At 36.0% G+C, this 26159-nt stretch overlaps 5 protein-coding genes across 8 annotated transcripts; 3 read left to right on the top strand and 2 right to left on the bottom strand.

Annotated features, from left to right (window-relative positions):
* Window positions 1-5086: 5086 nt before the first annotated feature.
* On the bottom strand, window positions 5087-7071 carry LOC131020178 (protein transport protein Sec61 subunit gamma-1). Its single transcript, XM_057948870.1, has 3 exons — window positions 6844-7071; window positions 6614-6741; window positions 5087-5279 (listed from the first exon to the last, which is right to left on the bottom strand). Exons 1-2 carry the CDS (start codon window positions 6935-6937, stop codon window positions 6626-6628), a joined length of 210 nt encoding a protein of 69 aa, XP_057804853.1. The 5' UTR covers window positions 6938-7071; the 3' UTR covers window positions 5087-5279; window positions 6614-6625.
* Window positions 7072-8685: 1614 nt separating this feature from the next.
* Window positions 8686-13460, top strand: LOC131020176 (acetolactate synthase 1, chloroplastic-like). Its single transcript, XM_057948866.1, has 3 exons — window positions 8686-11044; window positions 11792-12725; window positions 13093-13460. The coding sequence occupies exon 1, from the start codon at window positions 9004-9006 to the stop codon at window positions 10981-10983; it is 1980 nt and encodes a 659-aa protein (XP_057804849.1). The 5' UTR covers window positions 8686-9003; the 3' UTR covers window positions 10984-11044; window positions 11792-12725; window positions 13093-13460.
* LOC131020177 (uncharacterized) lies at window positions 11566-13302 on the bottom strand. Of its 3 annotated transcripts, none has more exons than XM_057948869.1 (4): window positions 13164-13302; window positions 13006-13072; window positions 12842-12931; window positions 11566-12744 (listed from the first exon to the last, which is right to left on the bottom strand). In XM_057948869.1, the coding sequence occupies exons 2-4, from the start codon at window positions 13051-13053 to the stop codon at window positions 11809-11811; spliced, it is 1074 nt and encodes a 357-aa protein (XP_057804852.1). In that variant the 5' UTR covers window positions 13054-13072; window positions 13164-13302; the 3' UTR covers window positions 11566-11808. The 3 variants fall into 3 exon arrangements, with proteins under 3 accessions (XP_057804852.1, XP_057804850.1, XP_057804851.1); XM_057948867.1 differs by having other exon boundaries at window positions 13006-13083; window positions 13164-13297; XM_057948868.1 differs by lacking the exon at window positions 13164-13302 and having other exon boundaries at window positions 13006-13137.
* Window positions 13461-16462: 3002 nt separating the features above from the next.
* LOC131023554 (glucuronoxylan 4-O-methyltransferase 2) lies at window positions 16463-17293 on the top strand. The gene has a single exon (XM_057953099.1). The coding sequence runs from the start codon at window positions 16463-16465 to the stop codon at window positions 17291-17293; it is 831 nt and encodes a 276-aa protein (XP_057809082.1).
* A 1675-nt stretch (window positions 17294-18968) lies between these two features.
* On the top strand, window positions 18969-25729 carry LOC131020175 (CBS domain-containing protein CBSCBSPB5-like). 2 transcript variants are annotated; one of them, XM_057948864.1, is made up of 15 exons: window positions 18969-19210; window positions 19344-19528; window positions 21433-21601; window positions 21713-21845; window positions 21941-22111; window positions 22318-22396; window positions 22506-22619; window positions 22737-22803; window positions 23003-23108; window positions 23189-23247; window positions 23791-23897; window positions 23969-24099; window positions 24754-24839; window positions 24934-25023; window positions 25245-25729. In XM_057948864.1, exons 2-15 carry the CDS (start codon window positions 19380-19382, stop codon window positions 25422-25424), a joined length of 1641 nt encoding a protein of 546 aa, XP_057804847.1. In that variant the 5' UTR covers window positions 18969-19210; window positions 19344-19379; the 3' UTR covers window positions 25425-25729. The 2 variants fall into 2 exon arrangements, with proteins under 2 accessions (XP_057804847.1, XP_057804848.1); XM_057948865.1 differs by having other exon boundaries at window positions 19056-19210; window positions 19377-19528.
* Window positions 25730-26159: the final 430 nt, after the last annotated feature.

Here is a 26159-nt window from a genome sequence, read left to right as displayed (position 1 = left end):
CCCTCTTCTTTTGATTTTGATGCTAACTATATTATTCATTCATCCCTATAAACAGATTTTTATTTTTGCCTTCGTCGAGTTTAAAGTAAAATCATTGACAATTTGTGCAATTCCCGTTCTACCCTTCCCTCCACTCCTGAATATTTTATATAGCTGGTTGTGGTTTTGCAAGGTTAATAGGGGTAAGAATTTGTTCTACCAAGAGAAGAAGGTTGTTCTGGACATAAATTCCATAATTACTTTTGTTAATACACTTCATGTTCTTGCCTTATATTTTATCGTATATTTTATTATTTGAGAATCCTTTATTTTTTTATTTTTTACACCAGGCATTATTAATATTTCTCAACTGACATTTTACATAATGTATCATAAATATTAAATAGTGAGCTACGTTGCATCTCTAAATTAAAAAAAAAAAAACAACAACAACAACTTTCATAGTTTCAAATCAAAAGTTTGGACCCACCAAATTTAATAAACATATTTTTACAACAATAAACTTAGAAAAGTTAACTACACAATCGATTCTACCATATTACTACTCCTTCCGTCCCACAAAGTATGACCCAATTTTTTTTTTAGTTTGTTCCGCGAAACTTGGCCTATTTCTAAAAATGACAAAAAAATTATCCTTTATTCACCTTTTCACCTACCACACTTAACACACAAAATACTAATTTCTTAATTCTCGTGCCGAAAAGAAATGGGTCATGCTTCATGGGACGGAGGGAGTACTATTTACTCTAACTTGATTCATGTGTGTGTGTGTATATTTATGTATGTATTTAATCTAATTTAATTTAATATTATATTTAATGCATTTAATTTATGTATTAAATTGTATATATTTTTTTCAACAAGTATCCATTTAATATTGGTTTTTTTCTAGAAATTGTTTGAATTAAAAAAAAAGATTAAAAAAGGAAATTTTAGAAACTATGAAAAGAAAATAATAAAAAGTGAAATATAGATCTCAAAAAAAGAAGACAAGAGAAACATTTTAAATTTCAACTTTAAGCTAGCATAACTTATACTCTTCCATAAGAGAGTATTACTTGGGGGATGACACGAATTTTAAGAAATATTTTCTTCGTCCCTCACAAATATGCATAATTGACCACGACACGAATTTTAATAAAAAATTATTTAAAGTATTGATACTTGTTAGTGAAGAAATGGTCTTACATTCAAAGTATTATTAAGTAGATTGTAGATAAATAGTGTAAGTTATAAGGGTAAAATTGTGAAAATTGTGAGTCAGTGTCCAAAAATATAGTATACAAAAATTTGAGAAACGTACCAAAAATGAAAGATATGCATAATTATGAGAGACGGAAAGAGTATTTAGTAGATAATATGATGAATAGAGAAAGAGACCCAAAAAAAAAAAAAACGTGATAATGTATGGTAGATTATGTGTGAGGTCATGTCCCAAAAATAAAGTGGATAAACAAAAATGAGAAAAAATGATACTTCATTTGTTCCGCTAAAAGTGGCGGGCTACTTTGTTGCACGTAAAATAAGGAGGATATGTAAACATATTTTTATGAGTTAAATATTTGCTACTTATGAAAACAAACCCCTTATAATGGAACAACTAAAATGTAATACAAAACACTTTTAATGGGACATAGGAAATACTTTTTTATAGGACGTAAGAAGTATAGTTTAAATTCATTTTTATATTTATATATTAAATTAAAGATATTTTCATGATTTTTAATTTGATGTGCATATTAAATATTTTATAATTAGTTAAAATTTATAAAATCAAGAAAAAATAATGACAAAATAAAAGAATAAAATAAATATTACTCCCTCTGTCCAACTATAAGCGCCTCAAAAAATTTCGGCACGAAAAATAAAGAAAAAGTGTAAATTGATTAAAAACAGTAGGACCTATATTTTTTTAAGGGATAAATTTTCCATTTTTGAAAACATGACACTTATAATAAAACGATTCAAAATGAAATAAAGACCATTTTTCGTGGGGCATAGTGAGTAAAAGAATAAAGTCATAATTGTTGTCTTACACGCGCCAATAGCATGCAGGCAACACACACAAGGTTGGGACGCACACGACACGATTTTGTTAAAAGTTAGGTTCTATTTTTAGTCCATATTTGGTTGGGTGTTTTTGAAGGTTAGAAAGAGATTCAATTAATTAAATCTATTACTTGTTGTTTGGTTTGAGTTAATCATAATCCTTACTTGAGGATAATACAATCACTCAAAATAGAGGGGAAACAAAAGAAAGAGAATCTCGTACTAATGATTCATTTTCATTGTTAAACCAAACACTTAATAAAAGTAATTGTTATTGTTACCATTCCACTCTTTATTTAGTTTCATTCAATTTTTATTTCTCTACTTGAACCAAACGAGCACTTATTAGTACTTATCTTCTAACTTGATTTTTGGAGAGAAAAGTTTGCATTGCATGGTAACGATTGAGTATTTTTATTTTTATAATGTAGAATTTTATTAATTCAATTCTTTTAATAAGATAATAATTCAATAAAATTAGCTTACTCACCTTTTCATAATAAGTGTTCGTGGTATAATGAAATAGTAAAAAAAAAGTGATGAAAGCCACTTTTATTTTGTGAAAGAAATTGAATTAAAGTGGAGATAATTAAAATGTAAAAAGTAGTGGAGCACATTTTTTATTTTAGAAATGGGACATTTGTTGTGGGACAACTTAAAAAGAAAAGTATGAGACACTTGTTATGAGAAAGAGAAAGTAAAATTAATCAAGATTTTGGAATACTCGAAATTTAAATCCATCAAAGTAAATAAAGAATTAACTTTACTATTTTTTAAAACAATGAGTAAATCAATACTAATTTTACGAATAAATCATTATAAATCCACGAATAAATTGCTTATAATGATTGAATGATCGTTTAAATATAGGTTCAAATTATGAAAAGGAAAAAAAATATCTTAATATTAATTGAATACATTATTCGTGCATTATAATAAATTTATTGAATTTGACAATTCATGTTTCATATAAAGTCTGAATGCTTTTTGAGATGAATATACTTTAAAAAAAATAAGATTTTATTTTTCCAATCTATTAATTTTCGAAATACGAAATGAGGCATAAATATCACGTCCACTTTTAGTGCTCGTTTGGTTCAAGTAGAGGAATGAAAAAGGAATGAAATCAAATAAAGGAGTGGAATGGTAACAATAATCATTATTTTTATTGAGTGTTTGGTTTAACAATGAAAATGAATCATTAGTAAGGATTCCCTTTCTTTTGTTTCCCCTCTATTTTGAGGGGTAACAAATTGGGTGATTGGGTTACCCTCAAGTAAGGGTAATGACTTAATCATTACCCAAATCAAACAATAAGTAATGGATCTCTTTCTAACCTCTAAAAACACCCAACCAAACGTTGGCTTAGTGTACCATTTCATAATCCAGCACAACCGCTGGCCCAACACTTTGAGATCACATAGCCACTTTTTGATACTCTATTCATTTTTATTCTTTTTCTTTTAAAAGATAAATCTATGGTACTGACTACTGTGGTTTAATTTTACAAATATTAATAGGATTCAAAAGTCTTTCTCAAAAAAAAAAAGGATTCATAAGCTAACTCACAAACTCTCTCAACAAACTAACGAAGCAATAAGGTGATCTTGGGTACAAGGTTGTGCTCAAATTTTTGTGCGAAGACAAATTTTATCGAAGTTTTACAAACTTCACTATACGAGCTTCATCGGAATTGAACTCCAAAATAGCTCACATATCATAGACAGACCTAGTTCAAACTAAACTCAAATTAAATTTTTCGAACTCGGAAAAGATTTAGAAGCGAAATACATAGACAAAACTTAACAGTATAATCATGTATTGGAAATATTTACAATAGAGAAAAACACATCGTGCATAAGATTGGAAGAAATTCTACAATATACTGAAATTGATCAAATAATATTCCGAGTAACCAATCTTCATCACTATCTGATTGTTGACGAGGGTTCTCATTCTAGCTGAAAGCCTGCACAAAAGAGAATTTCACCATTTGACACAAAAGAGAATTTCATAATTTCTCCTTCCTTATTTTCACTTGAAGGATGGAAATAAGGAATGAAAAATACTTTTGTGTCAAATATTGGAAAAAAAAAATGAGACATTTAAAGACATAAATTTTTGTTATCCATCAATAAATTTATCCATCAAAGTAAACGCAGCCTGAATGTTAATTTGGTTGTAAATCTAAATTTCTTCTACAAAATGATTCATGTTGATTTTGAAAGCTTGCGTCATTCTTAGCCCATCATGCTTTATTTCTTCTCCATTAAATGGTTTGGTTGTAAATCGAGATTTCTCTACAAAATTATTTATTTTGATGTTCATTGAGGAATATTATTTGAAACTTGTAACAATTTGAAGCTCTCATCATTTTTAATCGTTCTCTCACAACTATATTGCAATTTATTAATATTCTTAACTGGAGGCTATGAGAATAAGATAGTAAAATATTAAATAATTTTAATATTTTTTTAAATAGAGAGGCTATGAAGAGTAAATTGGGGGTTGTGAATATAATTACCCTTTTAAAAAAATAAGATTTTATTTTTCGAATCTATTAATTCTCGAAACACGAAACGAGGCATAAATATTAGTTCCAATTTACCAGAAAGGAAATATCACGTCCACTTTTAGTGTCCCATTTCATAATCCAGCACAGCCGCTGGCCTAGCACTTTGAGGTCACATAGTGATACTCTATTCATTTTTATTTTTATTCTTCTTTAAAAAGATAAATCTATGGTACTGTGGTTTAATTTTTACAAATATTAATAGGATTCAAAAGTCTTTCTCAAAAAAAAAAAAAAAAGATTCATAAGCTAACTCACAAATTCGTTCAGCAAACTAACGAAGCAATGAAGTGGTCTTAGGTATAACCGTAGTACCCAAGTTTTTGTGTGAACGCAAATTTTATCGAGGTTTTACAAACTTCACTATACGAACTTCATTGGAATTGAACTCCAAATAGCTCACATATCATATACAGACCTAGTTCAAACTAAACTCAAATTAAACTTTTCGAACACAGAAAAGAATGTAGAAGCGAAATACATAGACAAACTTAACAGTATAATCATGTATTGGAAGTGTTCACAATAGAGAAAAACACATCGTGCATAAGATTGGAAGAAGTTCTACAATATACTGAAATCGATCAAATAATATTCTGAGCAACCAATCTTCATCACTATCTGATTGTTGACGAGGGTTCTCATTCTAGCTGAAAGCCTGCACAATAAAAGTTGTCATTAGTGAAACTAATCTTATACACAGCCTAATAATATCATAACTGCAAAGCTAACATAAGTTTGAATTCTGAAGTAGAATGCGCGAAAATCACATAATTGTTGTAAGAGAGCTTAGTTAGTGAGTGATAAGCAACGAATAAAAAAAATCCACATAATTTGTTAACAGCATTACCATCAGTATGAGTTCTTTGTATTGTGAGCTCAAGAAAAAGAAAAATGTGAAAATAAAAAATCCTTTCACCAACATACATTATGATTTTCCTCACTGCACAAGATAAACAATCTTCTAGCTGTTCTTTAATTACTTTTCTTTCATATAATTGATATCCAAAGTTCAAATGCAGCTTTAGAGCAAACCAAGGCAAAAAATATGAGAAATTTGCTTCAAATACGTTTATTCCTCACTGACATAACATTTGAAGTTTCTTCTCTGGCTTATAGAATTGTCAATATACTAACCAAACCTTAGTATCTTACACCATTCAAATCAAGCAAGAAAGATACTTCACCCCACCCCAGTTAGTCTATTTCAAGATAAGAAATAAAGGGGGATATAACCCTTCTTCTCTTCAAGAGATTTATTGTTGATGTGAAGTAGATTCGAAAATCACCACATCATAATCAAGAATAGATTTTCACTCTGCGATGTGAGCATTGAGATTATGCATGCATAATGTAACAATTGACTAATAATTCATTAAAGAAAAGTAAGGTCTCTGAACTCCCTCCTAAACACTATGAAAATATAGCTAAAAGGGCGAAAAGGGCCCTTCCAACATTTAAAGAATGAGAAAGCTCCCCAAGTCAAATGTGTCAAAAGTCAAAACAGGTCCGCCGTGGAGATATGAATTCTGCGTAGGTCAGCACTCTTAAACTATATACAAATACTAAACCAGACATGGAGTAATATTTCCACTTCATTATTATGATCTACATTGACAGTTCATAGAATTTCTGACACTTTAAGCAACTGTAAACCTTAAAGCTCTGTAGCTGGCACATGATTTTTGCCTGTTACATAGCAAGCACAAGAACTAGACAAACTTCAGCACATATATTATAAAAAGATACGAATTGATTGATATATAGTTCATGGTGTAACACACTCTAAATTTGCAGGACAATGTATTCATTTTTCACTCATTCTAAATAATCACACTCCGCCCCTATTTAGTTCATGGTATAACACAACCGACGACAACAGAAACCAGCAAACAGCTAATATTCAAAACGAAAGAGGCCGCAACTAATGTTGAAGCCATACTAATATACATGAAATAAGTAAAAAGCCACAATTAAACAAAGGAACTGTACCTAGGAAAAAACTCAAGCAGCGCCCACAATAATATTGTTGATCGGAATGAAAATTAACTTGACGAAGAAACCAACAAATCCCATCACGACGAACCCGATGGCTGTCCGAGTGGCTACCTTCGTGAACTCTACTCGCAAATATCAAATTTCAAAAAGTTAGGTAACGTCCTCGTTCTTTCATTCATCAAATTTCAAAAAATTAGCTAACATCAAGATAAGAGGAATCTTACCTTTGCGATCAGGCTTGTGGCATCGCTTGACGAGACGAACGCTGTCCTTGGCGAAATCTCTGAGTGGATCGAAAACTGAATCTAGAGCATCCATTTCCTTCTTCAATTCGATTTCTTTATTTCTTGGCCTAGATCTGAAATTGATGCGAATTAGGGCACGAAGTGGGGTTTTATATTGGGGATTAAAGGAAGGAAAATATTTGTCGACGAGTTATACGTATGCGGGGTTTGCAGATTGGTTGAAGTCAAACAAGTATGACGATAACTGATATCCCTTATATACCCCTGAAAAATAATAGATACTGCGGATTGGTTGGAAGTCAAAGTAGTAATTTACGCTACTACTCGTTTTCATGTTTGAAATTGCGCATTTGGAGCCCAGGATTAAATAGATTTTTTTAGATTCAATGATTAAATAGATTAATCTTTTAATTATTCTGTAAACATATACTGTCTAGCTCTAGCTTTTCTTTTTCTGCTTATAATGATATTCTACTCAAATAAATTATCGTTTTTTCTTAATAGAAAAAGGAATATATTAATCAACCCAAATACTCAGTTACAATATGTGAGAGAGCTAGAGATTTTCACTAAATAAGTATAAACAAATAATATTTTTATACAATTAAAAGGTCTAGTACAGTATAAATAACTTAAGAAATAAATATTTGACAAACTAATTGTTTATATTAAAGAAACCAATGACAATTTTCCCTCTCAAAAAAAAAAATCAATAACAATTAATTTCGATGTATACTCATTGATTGAAAAGGTTACAAAATCTTTTATTCCTATGAATTATTAAAAAAATATATTGTCAATGTACATTAATAATCTTTCTTCTATTAATTAAAAAAAATAAGTTTAGCCCACTCTAGCCTCCATATAGCTATGCCACGGATTACAATCTCCTGTAGCCAAATAGGGGAAGTATCAATCCAACACATAGGCTGGTCAAGATAAGTAGCAAATAGAGCTAAGCTGTGAGTACCTCTCGAATTTCACAAACATCGTCAAATAAAAGCTTCTTATCATCCTCTGAATTAGCCATCGTCAGTGCAACTCAAATTCTTATTTTGCAAAGTTCTATAAAATCGCAACAGCAATGCCCATTAAACCCAGCCCCTCATCTTAAAGTAGCACCAAGTAGAAACGATATTTTTTAGAATCTCTCTCGACTCATCAGCCTTATATATATAAGGTAATGCTCTGTTGAATCTTATTTGTCCATGCACCGCCGACAAATGACGTCCACTAGTACAATCATCTTCTCAAATTAACCACCATGGGATCAAATTCCATAGTACTATTAAAAATAACAAGCGTGTTCGGTTGCTCGAGATTGAATTGTTTAGTTGCCGGAGATTTGAAATTGAATTGGATCGAAATTATTTTTGTCAGAATGAATACGCCAAGAGTCATAAATCATTATCAATCATACATGTCATGACCTCAAAATTAAGTATTGAATTGTATTTACACAATTGAACAAAATATTACAAAACTAATTATATTTAATCCGATAAATTAATTTGATAAATAAAAATATAAGTTATATTTAGTGAAAACTAAGTTTTTAAATATTTTTTTAAAAAAAAAATATACTCCACCTGTGTTATAAAAATATGAGCATTTGTAAGTGACACGAATTTTAAAAAATATTCGATAGAAGCTTATTGTGACTGAAAAATAGAGATAAAAAGTAAAGAGATTGTGGCAGAATATTATACAAAAATAGAAATATTCATATTTTTATGAGACGATCATGTATGATAAAATATTATTTTTTGTGAGGCGAATGGGGTATACTTTTTAAGAGAACGTATCACCCCACACTTTTGCTTCTAGCTCGGCTTGCATCATCGAGCTTCCAGGCACGGCAGTGTGGTGGGACTCGCCGAGGGCCGGCTCGAGGCTCTCGGTCGACCCCGCTGGAGGCTCTCATGTGCAATGACCCACTACTCTCATCACCAATTAACCGCCACCACATAAAGTTGAGGTTGTTGAGAAACAACATAATTTGTTGATTAGGGGCATTTTCCGCCATTGGCGCCTCGATAAGATTTTGCCCCGCAAATCTAACGTACCTCCTTCTACTCCCCTAAGGAAAACCCTAAATACTACTAATAAACCCGCCGTCGCCGCTGCCCCACCGCCGAAATGGCGGCCTCCGCTCCGACCCCCACGTCCTTCAAACCCTCCCAGGAGCCTTCTGTGTCCAATTCGCCGAAGCTTCTTTCCAGATTCACCCTCCCTTTCCCTCACAATCCCCAAAAGCCGCCAGCCGCCCCCGCCATTTCCCTCCGCCGGCCCCTCCAAAATTTGAATGTGTTAACTTCTCCCGACAAACAAGTTCTCCAAGAGGAGGAGACGTTCGTCTCCCGGTTCGCTCCAGATGAACCTCGAAAGGGCTGCGACGTTTTGGTAGAGGCGCTAGAGCGAGAAGGGGTCACCGACGTCTTCGCCTACCCCGGCGGCGCGTCTATGGAGATCCACCAAGCGCTCACCCGTTCCAACACCATCCGGAACGTGCTCCCCCGCCACGAACAGGGCGGTGTCTTCGCCGCCGAGGGCTACGCCCGCGCTTCCGGCCGCCCGGGCGTCTGCATCGCCACCTCCGGCCCCGGAGCCACCAATCTGGTCTCTGGTCTGGCGGATGCTCTCCTCGACAGTGTCCCGTTGGTGGCGATCACAGGGCAAGTGCCGCGGCGCATGATCGGCACCGATGCCTTCCAGGAAACCCCCATTGTTGAGGTAACTAGGTCGATCACCAAACATAACTATCTTGTTTTAGACGTTGAAGATATTCCGAGAATTGTGAGAGAAGCATTTTTCATTGCGCGGTCGGGTAGGCCTGGTCCGGTTCTGATTGATGTGCCCAAGGATATTCAGCAGCAAATGGTGGTTCCGAATTGGGATCAGCCGATGAGGTTGGGTGGTTACTTATGTAGATTGCCTAAGCCCCCGAGTGAAGCGTTGCTCGAACAGATAGTTAGATTGATATTTGAGTCGAACAGGCCTGTTCTTTATGTAGGTGGTGGGTGTTTGAATTCGAGCCAAGAGCTGAGGAGATTTGTGGAGCTCACCGGGATTCCTGTTGCTAGCACACTCATGGGTCTCGGCTCTTATCCTTGTTCGGATGAAAAGTGTTCATTGCAAATGCTCGGAATGCATGGTACAGTCTACGCAAATTATTCAGTGGACAAGAGTGATTTGTTACTTGCTTTCGGTGTCAGGTTTGATGACCGTGTGACTGGAAAGTTGGAAGCCTTTGCAAGTAGAGCCAAGATTGTCCACATTGACATCGATTCTGCCGAGATTGGGAAGAACAAGCTGCCACATGTGTCTATTTGCGCTGACATTAAATTGGCTCTGCAAGGCTTGAATTTGATATTGGAAGAGAAAGGGAAAGAGGGCGAGGTTAATCCTCTCGACTTTTCAGCCTGGAGGCAAGAGCTTAAAGAGCAGAAGTCGAAATTTCCGTTGAGCTATAAGACATTCGGTGATGCCATTCCTCCTCAGTATGCAATCCAGGTTCTTGATGAACTCACCGGAGGGAATGCAATTATCAGCACCGGTGTTGGGCAGCATCAGATGTGGGCCGCACAGTTCTATAAGTACAATAAGCCACGACAGTGGTTGACATCAGGTGGTTTAGGGGCGATGGGTTTTGGACTCCCAGCTGCAATGGGAGCTGCTGTTGCAAGGCCGGATGCAGTTGTAGTGGACATAGACGGTGATGGTAGCTTTATAATGAACGTGCAAGAGTTGGCTACTATCCGGGTGGAGAACCTTCCCATTAAGATTATGTTGTTGAATAACCAGCATCTTGGTATGGTGGTCCAGTGGGAAGATCGCTTCTACAAGTCCAACCGAGCTCATACTTATCTTGGAAACCCTTCCAAAGAGTCGGAGATTTTCCCTGATATGTTGAAGTTTGCAGAGGCTTGTGATGTACCTGCTGCTCGTGTGACAAAGAAGGACGATGTCAGGGCCGCAATTCAGAAAATGTTGGAGACTCCCGGGCCGTATCTCTTGGATGTCATTGTACCACATCAAGAGCATGTCTTGCCCATGATCCCTAGTGGTGGAGCTTTCAAAGATGTGATAACAGAGGGTGATGGAAGAGCTAAATATTGATGAATGTGTAGCGAAAATTAGACCATCAGTAATGGATCCATGTTACGAGTTGGCTTGTAATGTAAGTTAGTTGTTAGTATTTTGAGTTTTGGTTCAATTTGTTGTCATCATCTTCCGTTGAATAGCACGTTAACTTTTGGTGACTGATTGAATTTGCAATACGTGGGATTGAGTATTTGAAGGATTACATAATCCAACAAGTCTGAAATTGCTTAAGTAACTAGTAATATTGTGTTCAATAATTGTTATTTTGGGGGGCCATCGCCATTTGGAGAATTTCCCACATGCTGTTGGCGTCACTTAATAATTGTTAGCCTACAATTTAATAATTAGCAGAACCACATCTAAGGGATGAATGAATTGCATCGACAAACTTATCAAGACTCCAGTTAGGCAATACACACAAAGAAACCTTCAAAGCTGAAATCGACTCTGTATGCAGATCTACCTTGGAGCTAAGGTAACACAACATTGCGTATTTTTAGTTGCTTATAATTTTCTAAAGTTATTATATGTTAGTATGGGAATTAAGATCTCTAGAGGAAATTTCTTCTGATAAAAGAATGCTAACTGTACTACTGGTTGTTCAAAGGTCCAGCTCTTTAACAGCTGAATATCTTATTCCTGCCATGAAGAAGTTTTCTAACCTTATGCATAAAGTGAGAATGTTGCTTTGAGTTACCTCAACAAAAACAAAAAAAGAAGAAGAGAATGTTGCTTTGAGCAAGTCAAGAGGATTATTTTTTCATCGTGAAAATGTCTACTTGACGCTCTCTGACTTGGTAGCTAAACTTTAATGTTCTCACAGGTTTATACAGAATAACTTCACTCATTCGCTGCTGCAGAGGAGGCTGACATGTCGAAGGATTTTCTTCTTACCAAGAGGGAGGTAACCTTTGAAGAATGAGCATGTGTATTATCGGGACTGCATAGCACAAAATCTGGCCTATAGAGTGCAAGATTCAGCTGATCTTCTCCCACAACCAATGCTGTAGCGTCAAGCAGAACATGCCATGAGTTTCTATGAGCTTCTGAAATCCAATGCATGGAGTATCGCGTCCCATTTACTTCAACCGGGTAGGAAAACAGCCCTTTGGGAGTGTGCTTGCATTTCCTTCTGAAATAATGACTAAGTTGTGAACCCTTAATCCTCAAATCCAACCAAGATTCCGGTGCCGCAATCACTCTTGATTCCTTGTAGGTTGCAAATTCTTTCACATAATCGGCCTCTTCCCCAATAATCGTCAGGTAATAGTTCCCCTTGAAAAAGGGGTAGCTTTCTCCAACCAACATCATTGCATCCTTATAGTTCTGAGTGAAGAGAACAAGATATTCCTCATCAGGTAATCCACAGTGTTTCAAAACCTTGTTTCTAGCTTGAATTTCAGGAATTGAGACGAAACTCCCTACAAAAGAGGACTTTTTGGTGAGTATGCTGAGTAATCTTGATGGCTCCAGCTGTGTATTCTCAAGATCAGGGAGGCTGCTTCCAAATGTATCTCTGGAAAATCCTCTTGGTGATTTCCGCTTGTCGTCTGGTTGGGGTTCTTCGAGTTTTTCTGTGACACAAAGATCATACAGATCAGTTTTTTCTCCTCCTTCCACGAGGGCGTTGGAGTACTCTGGGTACTTGGCCACGACATATTGTTCCACGTATTGCATTTCACTCGGAGTTATCGGTCCTGACCACCTGAGGTCCAGACCGTGGAGCGTGGATATGGCTTCAGCAACTATATGAGCCGGTATTACTCTATGAGCTTTCTGTTTCAATTTCCCAAGTACAAGTGAAATCAGATTTGTTTCTGAGATAATTTTATTGATGAACAAGGTTAAAAAAAAAAAAAGTTGTTGGTCTTACCTTAAAAACCATGCTGCTTGGTCTGCCACTTTCAGTTGGTGATTTTGCTGCACTGAATAAGGATTTTCTCATGTCTTCATCTTTGGCTACCTGAATTTCAAGAAAATAAGAGTTTTCAGAATATCAAACATGGAATAGTTTTCAAAAAGTGATGATGTTCTTACCTTGATTCCTGGAGATATAACTGCATGTTTCTCGTTATTCTTTTCCATGGTTGTGGCTGATCTTTCCCTGCCCATAAACTGATTTAGGTCAAAAGGTGGAGAGAGAAAGAGAAGAAAAGTCCGTACTGGAAAGTAGGAGATGAAACCAAAGTGAATACAGAAGATGCTGCTCTATTTTGATAAAATCATCGTCAACAACAAAGAGGGCTGGAAATATGGGAGATGCAACGATAGATGATGGATGGTGTTGCAGAGTAAGTCAAGAGCAAGATATGAAGAGTGGCAACAAAATGTAGCTGTTGTGGTGATGGGGTTCAGAGTTTTAAAATAAGAGCAGAGGCAATCTAGAGAAGGTAGAGAGTTGTATTATGCATCATTTTGTTTGCAAAATAGACATGATTCCGTCACTGGTGTTTTGGATTTTTGTTAGGATCAATGATTATATACATTAACGACGCGGGTTGCTCGAATCTTCCTAGTAGGATTGTAGTAAAATATTTAGAATCTGAAAGGGACATGCTTTGATTGAATTTTGTTTGGTTTTAAAATGTGGAGCAGAAAGGGAGTGATGGAAGGCCAGTTGAGATTGTTTACTATTGATTGAGCATTGAATGTACCAAACAACTAGGAATATTCCCAGTTCAAGTGTGAAAATTATTATACAAATACCTGTTTGTGTTTCTGATTGAATAATCAAAGTAGACCTTACATCATCAAGACCAAGTCAAGATCAACAGAGCCATGAATCTCTCTCTCTCTCTCTCTCAATGAATTGACCCAGCAATCATTTTCATCAGTAGTGTAGGCAGACAATTTCATGGCAACTACTTTTGAAAATCTTACATGACCAATCAACCTATGTTTGTGAAATATAACAAACTTTGACATGAAGATATGTGACTGACTGACTTGGTAAACGTTGAGAGAGAGAAGGAATAAAGAGAGCGAGCAATTGAGAAGACTAGCAGCTATGTACAAAATTAGCTGTTTGAGTAGAGAAACAAAGCGTTAGTCGAGTAGAATCAAGAATTGGTTGAATTCTATATGTCACATATGTTAGAGTATTTCTATACTCTATTTTTTAGTTGTCATTGTGTAGACTAAAGTGAGTCTCTTCAGGAGTTTCTCGGACTATTTCTACCAGAGTTGCTTCTTCAGTCTCTTGTCTGACAGTTTTTCTCTCTCCACGGGTTTTTAGTTTGAGATAGGCTTGGACCTTCAAGTTTGCTAAGGAGGCTTTATTCCTAGGGCTTTTATGAACCCTATTCAATGCCGCCTCAAGTAATCCCTTCGATGAGCCGCCGTCTGGAGCCTGCAGCCCGCCAAGAGCCCATACTTCCAAGAGCCCAAACTTCTTCTAGGGTTTGGCTATTTATTGGTGATGAAGAGATTTCGAACAGGCGGCTGCTTTCTTTGTTATTCTCATTATTTTGAGAGAGTATTTTCGTGCAGTAGGAGAGCATACAGTTCGTGTGTGAGTGTGCTGTTGATTCCTGCTAGTTTTCTTTGGAAGCGTGAGTTGGTTTTATGTTCGTTCATCTGTACTCCAGCTTGTTGGAGTGTTTATTGTTGTTGGTTTGAACGTGGATTGAGGTGTAGTCACGTTCTGTGAGTAAGTTCTATCTTGCTCTTATTTTGTTCACGTAGGTGAAGGTTTGGGAAGAAATAGAGGCTAGGAAGATTGAGTCTTCGCGTGTAAGTCCTTTGTATTTCTTATCTTCACTAGTGAACTGTTGGAACTGGGCGTGGCCCCCCAAACGTAGGTGTGTTATCACCGAACTGGGTAATCATTGTTGGTGTGTTGTGTTCTTTACTTTCCGCTTGATTTTCTTTTAGTATCACTGCTTACTCTATTTGTGTGTGGCCGAGACAATTGATTGTTGGATAGGTACAATTTCAACATATATATTCGACATTTGGGCAATGTATATGGTTCCTAACACTGTTTGTAACCCTACATAAATTAGATAAGGTCGAGTCTAAGAAAATGTTTGCACGTCAAAATATCAAATGCTTGTATAATAGTAAGTTTTTTTCTCTCTAAAATGATCAATGGTTCCACATACTCTCTAGGAGCGGATCCAAGTTATTAGGATTAAATTATAGTGATGATACTATTTTTCGTAAGAAAATGTAAATAATGAATAAGTCAGTATATAGTGTTGAATAATGGTTTCACTTCCTTCAGGCTTTGAATCCTGGTAAAAGTTCACTCTATCCAGGCAAACATCAATCATAAGATTTGAAAATCTTAGCTTTTTAGATTCATTCACATTCCTCACCACATTTGTCCATTTTCATTGGATCATTTCTCTTTCTCATCTTCCAATATATATGTGAGCAAGCATGTTGATCTGAGGTTCGAAATTTAAAGGGGGCGACATTTTATTGATTTATTCATATAATTATTCATTTATTTATTATTCTCATTTCTCACAAAAAATTAAAATTCTCAATAGAACCTAACCTTGGATATATAATCAAAAAATGTTAGAACTTTTATAATTAGAAAAACAGTTTGAAACTTGGCGTAACAGAGTAGTTGTGTAGCATTATTTTTTGAAAGAAACGGAAACAGCGTAGTATTATAGAATGAGATGCAAGATTTAGAGAGTAGCTTCACAACACACCGGCCACCAACCATTCCATCGCATATCCTCCCTTTTTGGACTATATCTTGATTTTACTCCCACTAATCATCACCCACCTTAACTAAGCATTTGACCATATTATTGCCCTATTTAATAGTAACATTATTATTACTATTTCTTTTTTCTTTTTTTGAGGCATATTATTATCATTATTATAAATAAATGTATTTGATGTGAATATCGACAAGCGCTGTCGAAAATGACTTTCTAACTTCTCGCTATGTCCGTCTCAGAGAAATAAATTCAGTCTCTTATCTCCAATAAATAAATATTATGAAAGAAAGATTATACAATGATCTATTTTCCAGATTGAGTTTACACACTATGATAAAAATATATTTCTACCTGATCATGGCCCCCCACAGACACAAGATGGTGGACGATACATAAATAAATAGAGAAAACAAAGTTTGGAATATGAGCTCACTTTTGTAGCAAATCCATAAATAATTAGGTAAATGGCACAATTCAACTGATTGATAGACTCCCTCCAACAAACCTTAACAGCACACCACAATCTATCTTGCACCAAAAAATGGCTTACAAAATAGAAAGAGTGATCACAAACCCATAACCCTATATCATATATATATCTACCAAAGATGTGAATGAGTCCCAACCAAAATCTGCACAAAACAAAGCCATGCTTCAAAACAAAGCAAACAAAAAGCATCCCTTCTCCCTCACTCAACACAATTCCCAACCCACCAATATATTATTGACCCTCACAACAAGACCACCAACAAAGAAAAACTATAATGAGGTGACATTGTAGCAAGCAGTGGTGCCAAAGGATAAAAAACAAAATGCCACCAGAAGTAGCACATTATCACCATCCTAGCCTCACTCCCAAAACTCCCCTGCTCGCCCGCCTCAAGCATCGCCAGCAGGGGAGGATGAAATTCGCGAAGAAGAAGATCATCCCGCTTCTACTTTTCATCTTGTGCAGTGCTTCCATCTTCCGGTTTCTGAACACCAGCACCATCTTCGCCAACTTCTCCGCATCTCTACCTTCCCAGCCCTACCCACGGGCTCCCTCCACAGACGACGACAGCAGTTTAACAGAGAAGGAGACGCGGTTCATCTTGCGCCTCCTGTCCCGGAGAGTCCCTTGCAATCTGCTGGTTTTTGGAAGTGCAGATGAGTATTCAAGCATGGCTTCTCTAAACAGCGGTGGACTCACCATCTTTGTGGAGGATTATGGCGAGAAGACGAGCAAAGAGAACAGCAACGCACGAGTTCACAAGATCGTGTACGACACAAAAGCATCAGAGGCTTACCAGCTGCTCAGAGATGCAAGAGGGAATCCAGACTGCTTGCCAGAGTCACACATGAGGTGCAGGCTGGCACTGCGGAACCTCCCACGGGAAGTGTACGACACGACGTGGGACGTGGTGGTGGTGGACGGGCCGGGTGGGGGTACGGCGGAGTCACCGGGCAGAATGGGGTCGATCTACACGGCGGGCCTACTCGCAAGAAGAGGAGGAAACAGTAGTGAAGTTATAGTGCATGATGTGGATAGAATGATTGAGAAGTGGTTCTCGTGGGAGTTCTTGTGTGAGGACAACTTGGTTTCATCCAAGGGCAGATTCTGGCATTTCCAATTACTCCCAAAAACTAATGCAACCAAATCATGAATTCGTTTTCAGAATTTAAGGGTAGGATATTGGAACATATCTTCATCAGAGTTAGTTAGCAGAGAAGGTTCAATCAATATATAAGAATATAATGTACAAGCAGGGGAAACGATTATTTTTCTTATCACAAATAATTTTTGTAATTTTGCAGCATGGATGTAAAACATAATTGGCAGCATGGATGTATATGAGACGGCAGCATGGATGTAAAACATAATTGGAAAACGGAATGGTATATATATGAAAGGATTAAGAGAGATTGTGAAGCCAGAACCAGGTACAACAAGAGAAGAACACAGTTTCTGATATTAAAATACTAATCTGTAAAGGAAGAAAATTAAAATATAAATTTACATTTATCTTAAGAAATAGTACATGTATATACAATATACAAGGGAACAAGGAAGAACCATGGTGCAACGCTGCAACTTATAATATATTTCAAATTTACCTACACCAAGAAATATCAGCATATACAGGATAAATGTACTTGAGTGGATGTAGTCAGTAGAAACAATAAATAAATTTGACACTAATATAAGGGACGAAGGATTAAATTGTTTATGTCTATGAATAAATTAGAGGCGGAGATAAATTATCTTAGTTGTAAGGAGATAAGGAAGGAATAAATCTATATGAGGCATCTATTATTGATAATTTAGTGTTAGTCTTGTTTAATTTAAATGATGAATATTCCTTCCTCCCAGCTAGCTTGATAATTTTCTTTTCGGTACCAATTTTAAAAAATTGGTGTGTTAAATGTGATAGGTGAAAAAATAAAAAGATGAATAAAGAAAAATTTTAGTAAATAAAGAAATTTAAAGATTGCGGGACGAAGGACTCGAACCCAAGACCTCAGGTCTTAAATATTAACCTTCTATCGCTAGGCCAACACACGCATATTAAAAGGAAACACTTTTGCCATATAAGAAAAGTGATCAAGTTAATTGAGACGCCCGAAAAAAATACTGATCAAGTTAGTTGGGATAGACTATAGAGGGAGTAAGATATGTGATTGAATATTTTTATCTTTCATATTAGAATTTCTTCAATCTCATCCTTTAATTTGTTTTTTTTTTTTAGAAATACCCTTTAAATAAAATATAAATGAATTAAAACTAGCTCAAATGATAGAAATTATTAAAGACATATCCCAAAGTTGAAATTCACCAACGTAAACGAATGCCTTATTGTTTTTATTAATAAAGGCTAATCCTCACAAGTGAACACTCTCACATATAAACTAGTTTTGCTTGATTGATACCCAATTGCAAGGCTAGTATTGAAGATTAAAATACTTAATCATGCAAAGTAAATATCTCCTAAATAAATAAAAATATATAGGCTAATTCATTATTTGAACTAACTTACTTGATTCAAATCTCATTAAAAAAGCTATATTGGAGAAATCCTAATAACAATGATAAATACCCAATCATATATTATCGATCGTAAAACAAACGCTCTCTAAAAATAATCTATATTCCATATTCTATTAACAATAAAAACAATTAAGCTGGATTTATAATATAATTATATTACTACAATAATCTTATAGAAATATTTTTTACAGTGCATCAACGATTCTCATATAATTACAATAAAATAGGATGAGATGAAGTCATTTATTACTCCATTATATATATCCGCACGTCACAAATGTGATTCTTGAAAAACAAAATGGCAAAGTGGGCCGGGCCCTCTTACAAATTTTGGTATTTCCCGTTCTAGGCCCAAGGTTCGTGTTCCAGTTTATCCGTACCCATTTAATTTCCAATAATTTGGACAAACGAAACGTAACAGCAAAAATCCTCACCCTTCCGTTTCTCACGCGGGTATTCTTCCTCATTTATCCTCCCAAAATCCACGCCAAAAATCCTCATTTTACCTCATTCAACTGCCATTCTTTCCCGATTGGTATGCTGTAATAACGCCACTTACTTTCATGATTGATGCTTTACTTGACTGAAACAGCTATAATTTTTGAGCTTCTGCTGTGGATCATTGTTTTTGGTTCAATTTTCGATGTGTGTATATTGATTTGTGATAGGTCTATAGCTGCTGAACTTTTCTGATCGTGCAGAAGATGGCGTCGGCAGCTCCAGGGGGATCATCAACTAGGAGAAGCGTGACGTTGACCAGGAAGAAACCTGCTGCTGAGAACGGCGGCGGCGATGGAGTAGTTGGGATTCCTCCCTCGCACCCCCGCAAATCTATATCCGTCTCCCGTTCCATGTACGCTATCCATGTCCTTCTAAGCATCAACTGGAAAATGTCCCTATTCCGCAATCGTGTGAATGAATTTTCTATCTAGATAATTTTCCATGAAGTTCTTTTAGCAGATTCCTTTAGTGTGGTGGATGGCATTAAATGGAATATTTGCGTGCTTGTGTTTTCGTTTATTTTTGTTGTGGAACTGTTATGAAACGATTCTAAACTGAATGCCGTAAAGCATATGGAAATTTATTCCGCGCCGACAAGTAAAGAACAAGTAGTTTATTGACCAGCTCATAATTGCTGAAAGCAAGAGATATCTACGTTCTAGTCAAAACATTTTCGCTCTTCCTCCTCACGATCAGGCTGAGCCTATCCGTAAAAACTGAAGTAGAGTTACTTCTACAGTTTTTAGGAGCTTGAATTTGCTCTATTTTATATATATATAAATTAATGAATTCTTCTATTTCAGCTTCAATAGTAATTACAGAAAATCCTCATGCCTTTTTAACTACCCTGGCCTTCTTGTTATCAATCCTCAATGTTGTTGTAAATATTGGCCTTTTTTTTGATAAATTACATATGTAAATAAAGAAATTTAATGACCGCACGACGGTGGACTCGAACCGAGGACCTTAGACCTTGGGCATTAACCACCTATCGCTGGGCCAACACACGCACACATATTGGCCTAATTCTTGCTCTCATTGATTGAGGCACAAGTTCTGGAAAGAGCCCGTTTCCAGAAGCTGCTTGCTCAAATTGAGCTGCCCTCTTCTTTGCTCTCTGTTATTAGAGGATAAGTTGTGCTATTGAAATTGGGAACTCTAGAGAGGTGCTAGGAAGAAAGTAAGAACTAATAGAATTATCAAAGGATGAAGAGTGGGTTTCGAACTTAAGTACAAGGAAATAAATTAAATTAAATTTTAATTAAAAAGTAGATCTATGACTTTGCAGTTGAAAGTTGAAACTATGGTGTCATCAAGCATCAAGCCGCTTCACTGATAATAAATACTGAATTTGAGCCAAATACCTATATTTTCAGGACACATGTATCCAAAGGTTCCAAATGTTCAGTTTTGTCCTCAAATTTTGGTTTTGGTCATTTAGGCTGATTTGTAAGTTATGCAAATTTTTGGGTTTGTAGAGTGGCCTTTATTTAATTGTGAAAGTTAAAGTTAAAGTGCATGGCAGTTTTATTTATGTTATAACAGTATGAAGATTAATATCACTCGGATCCAATCTCAAATAAATGACATAATAGCTTTGATTGGGTTTCTATCAATTGTGTAAACCATATACCTAAGGAATTGAGAGCTTCCACAGTACACGAGGACTGGCTGGGGTTTAATGTTAATAGTAGTAATCTAAAACATTTACTCTGAAGTCTGAACAACAGTGTAGTAGTTAGTAGCCTAGTAGGTAATCATTATGCTTTACTTATACAAATGAGGGAATTTCTGCATTTCAAGAGCTTGAAAAACCAAAGCTGTTCTTGATACTATTTGTCTTGCTTTCAACTGCCCAAGTTTTGATTTTCGAAGGTTGTGTCAGTATAGCTGCTGTGCACTTAACCAGCTGCTGTGTCAGTACATGCTGTTTCAATTTTCACTTTTCGTGTTTCATTTTGTTTCTTAGTGGTGAGCATTATGTGCAAAGACATGGCTGAAAATTGAGAGTTGAAGGATAATTTATTCACTGTTTGTTGAGTAAGTTAGCTTATTTATTCTAAAATACGGAAGGAGTGCGCATTTATGTATACATCCTAGATATGTTCTTTATCCGTATGATCATATTTCAGTAATTAAATTAATTTGTGTGCCATTGTGGAAGACGCATCAAACATGGATGTCTGCAACTAACTCCTCATGTCAAGATGTATTTCCATGATATTTGAGAGTTATTGTTCTTCAAATTTGCATCAGGGGACTGACAGGAGAGCGAACTGTGAAGCGGTTGAGGCTATCTAAAGCCTTGACAGTACCTGAAACTACCACTATAATTGAAGCTTGTCGCCGGATGGCTGCCCGTAGGGTTGATGCTTTATTGCTAACTGATTCAAATGCATTACTGTGTGGAATCCTGACAGATAAGGTAGGACATACATGCAACTGGAAGCTAGTTTAGTCTTTTTACAAGCCCATACATTGCTTGTTCTCATTTCTTTCCATGGAAGTAATGACATTTTCCATCTTTTCACTGAAGGATATAGCTATGAAAGTCATTGCTCAAGAGCTGAATCTTGAGGATACTCCTGTGTCTAAGGTTATGACTAGGAACCCAGTATTTGTGCTTTCTGATTCTCTTGCTGTTGAAGCCTTGCAAAAAATGGTTCAAGGTCTCTTTCATCTCAAGCTTCATGCTTCAACACTCTATGAATCTCGTTTTAGAACCTAAATTGGTTTGGCCTCTGCATAATATTCTTTTCCACAGGAAAGTTTAGACATTTACCAGTTGTTGAAAAGGGAGAGGTAATTGCCTTACTTGACATAGCAAAATGCTTGTATGACGCTATTGCTCGTTTGGAGAGGGCTGCTGAGAAGGGAAAGGCGATTGCAGCTGCTGTTGAAGGCGTGGAGAAACATTGGGGGACAACAGTTTCTGGTTGGTGCATCATTAAATGTTCTCTCCTTTTTCTTGCAGATTTTACTTTTGCATTTCTTGTCTTTGTTTTTCTTTTCTTTTCCAGTGGCCTTTGGTTATCTTTCATGTTATAATTATCAGTCTCTGGCCATTTTGTATGTTATAAAGAATTATGATTATTCATCTGGCAATTGCTACTGATTCAATTTTAACATGTTGATATATAGGTCCAAACACATTCATTGAGACACTTCGAGAGCGAATGTTTACACCCTCCGTGTCCACTATAATATCTGAGAACTCAAAGTAGGTAATATCTTCAATTTGCTGTTATCTCTATCCATAGCATGCATCTAATGACTATAGCAAGAGATTACAGCCGTTAAATTTTTTAACTAACCTTGTGGTTTGTTAGGATTGCTACTGTAGATCCAAGTGACACTGTGCTAGAGGCTGCAAAGAAGATGCTTGAAGTTCAAGCAAGCTCTGCCATTGTAACTGTAGAAAACAAACCACGAGGAATACTTACGTGAGTTTTCCCTTCTTTTAGAAAATGCATATTTGAATGACAAGTGCTGCATGCACAATCTACAAAATTTTGTTTCTTAAAATTTGACTACTCACTTATGTACAATACTTGTTTTAGTTCGAAAGACATGCTGATGAGGGTCATAGCTCAAGATCTTCCTCCAGGATCTACTTTAGTGGAGAAGGTAAACTTTGCCCTTCTTTCCTCTTCTTTGGTTTTTGCACCCAATATCTATTGCCTTAGCTGCTCAACCTCAGGAGTTCTTTTGCTGGAATTATTTTCTGGATTAAGGATAATTCACAATAACCCTGTTTAGTAATTTTTGTCAACGGATGGTATGTTGACATCACTCATATTTTCCTCTCCCTAAAACAATTCTCCAGGTGATGACACCTAATCCAGAGTGTGTTACAGTTGATACACCTATTGTTGATGCACTTCATACCATGCATGATGGGAAATTTTTGCACCTTCCAGTTGTTGATAAAGGTATATCTCAGCATAATATGTCGTAGAAGATTTTTGAGGATTATCAATTCCTGACCTAATATTTTACGGCAATGATACAGAAGGAGTGGCCGTAGCTGTTCTTGATGTGCTTCATATAACTCATGCTGCGATAGCCACAGTAAGTCAATCTGAATCATCCTTTCACGGATGATGTAATTAGAGATCAAATGATTTGAACTAAGAAACAGGCTGGACCTACTGAAGCTATGTCATTAGATAAAAACATAAATTTCTTTATATTTTCAACTAAAGATTATACTGCTTTGATAATCAGTGTTTCATTCATTTTGAAATTTCATTATTATTTTGAATGTTTGCTTGTAGTTTAGAAGAAGAAATTGAGTTTAGCAATCTAAACATTTTATATCATTTTTTTTTGTTATCATTGAAATCCACGTCAACTTTACTGTTGCATGAGCTTATGTTCTGATGCATTGGATAAAGTGAGAATGGTTGTCTCTGCATATTTGTTTCATCACTAGAACTAAGACAATTCACACTCGCGGTTTTATTTTGAGATCTTCAATGTGCTGCTTTTACTAAAATGCTAAAGGGTATGCAGTGGGTTAGGAACTATGAGCAGTTCCAACTATTTTAATGCTTATACTGTTGCATTATGTACTTCTGAAGATTTCATGTTCTGATTGGTTTCTTTTTCCAGGCTGGGAGTACCGCAGCAGTCAATGGTGAAGCCACAAACACCATGTTGCAGAAGTTCTGGGATTCTGCTATGGAATTAACTCCAGATGATGATGATGAAACCCACAGGTTGTGTGCTTTACTGTCGATTTACATTCTTGGTTGTTTCTAGTTTCTTACAATTTCTGATGATATTTCAGTGAGAATTCCTTGAAGATGCCTTCTGATGGAGGAGAAGTCGGTCGATCTGTTGCTTATTCTACTTCCAACTCCAGCATGTTTGCTTTCAAGATTCAAGATGGAAAAGGAAGGATGCATAGATTTTTATGTGGTATTTTTTCAATCTGTTTTCTTTTAGGGTGCATTCTCTTTGATGGAAAAAGGTGGAAAACTTTTATGTTTCACCCTTTTTCCACTCTTTTCACATGTTCTGTATGGTGGATAATGTTCCCCAAAAAGGATGGAAAAAGAATCCGCACAGCCCCTTTTTCCACTCTTTTCACATGTTCTGTATGGTTGATAATTTCCCCGGGTAGGATGGAAAAAGAATCCGTGCAGCCCATTTTCCCTCATTTCACTCCAATTCATGATAATACTATCAGGGGTAGTGATATGATAATATTTTCCTCCCTAGAGTACATGAGATGAAAAAAAGTGTTGTGATAAAATTTCCCCTCATTTTCTCATGATAAATTTACAACCAAAGAGAAATACGCCCTTAGTGTGAAAAATAGTCTTGATATCCTAGTATAGTTTTAGGTTCTCATTGTTACAACTTCAAGTTTTGCGCTCCAATAAGAATACACCACATTATATGTATATACTATATCTAGATCTTATTCACATGTTTCTTATGTATGGAGATTTCATCTATTGACACCAAATCAGTTCAAATGATTGAAAATTGTGTCTTGTACTTTTATCATCTCTATTATATATTGCACAGATACTTTTTGCATCACTTTTTGTCGCTATTTTGTGTTAGGTGCACAGAGTTTGACTGACCTTATAGCAGCAATCCTTCAGAGATTAGGAGATGAAATTGACCGTGACAACCTTCCACATATCCTGGTAGGATGTGCTCTTGACTTAACTCTGCCTGGCTGTTTTTTCTTTTTTTCTGTATTTCGAAGTCTTATGTTTTTGGATGGCCATCATTTTGTAGTATGAAGATGAAGACAAGGACAAGGTTGTACTTGCATCCGATAATGATCTTCAAGCAGCTGTAGATCATGCCAGGCTAGCTGGTTGGAAGGTCAGTTTTTATACTCTTTGATTTTGAAAGGTCAGTTTTTATACTTAAAAGGTAACTTTTGCTATCTGTATCTGGCAAAGAATTTGCATCCATCTGTGAAGTTCTCTTTTAAGCTTGTCCTTCCTGGTTTATCTGCGTGTTTGGTCCCCCTTGTGATAAACGCATGCTGTGCGTGGTCATTTGAAAAAGTAAATGATAAATTGACCAAGTAGCGTGAACAGGGATTGAAATTGCATTTAGAGTATTCCGGCACAACACGGCCTCGGATGGGATCAAAGTCAAAAAGTATGGAATATGCTCAAGCAGATGCTTGGGCTTCGGCATACAGCACTGTGGCAGCTGGGGCTGCCTTGGTTGCTGGTATAGGCGTTTTGGCATTTTTGAGGCGACCTGGAAATTGATTCCGTATACACTTTGCTCGGAGAGTTTGAAGACGAAAGGGATGAGAGTGTGTTTGTGGTAGTATACTTTAACTTAACAAGAAAAATTTGATTGTGTTTTACAATAAGCGAGGGTGATGATGACGAAGAATCGGTTGCTGTTCTTGGGGTGCATCTTGCAGCTACGAAGCTGATGGTATGTATCTTCATTTAGAAACTGGATATGTAAATGTTGCAACTGGAACTGCATACATACAGGATATATGCAACTTTTTATTTGTGCAATTCGTTGGATTGGAAAAAATAATGGATTTTTTTTACCACCACATTTGTATGCAGAGTCTGAGACTCCTTTGATAATCTGATTGATGCATTATACATGTTCTCTTCTAATATAAATTAGTAGTTGTTAGGCAGAATGTAAACTTGTAAATGACTTTGGATCTTTGTTAAAAAATACGTGAAGAAAAATACTGAAACTTGAGAAATAAAATTATCAATATTTTTTTGGTAATATACTAGCATAACAAGAGTTGATAGGCTAACAAATTTTTATGTTAATTTTTTCAATGGGAGGGTGCGTTGCACCGACCGGCAACCTCCCCTGTAATCCGTCTGTTTCTGGGGAACATAGCGACAAAATTGAAACTAAAAGTCTGAAGTGCAGCACATTTAAAATAAAATAAAATAAAATAAATATCTATGGTCACGGATCAAATATTCCCTACTGTCTTTGCGCTTAGACTTTCCACAGCA

The sequence above is a fragment of the Salvia miltiorrhiza genome, chromosome 4 (assembly GCF_028751815.1).
Source record: "Salvia miltiorrhiza cultivar Shanhuang (shh) chromosome 4, IMPLAD_Smil_shh, whole genome shotgun sequence".
Classification (NCBI taxonomy): domain Eukaryota; kingdom Viridiplantae; phylum Streptophyta; class Magnoliopsida; order Lamiales; family Lamiaceae; genus Salvia; species Salvia miltiorrhiza.
The sequence above is the reverse complement of the archived record's forward strand: the minus strand, read 5'-3'. Positions and strand labels throughout refer to the sequence as shown.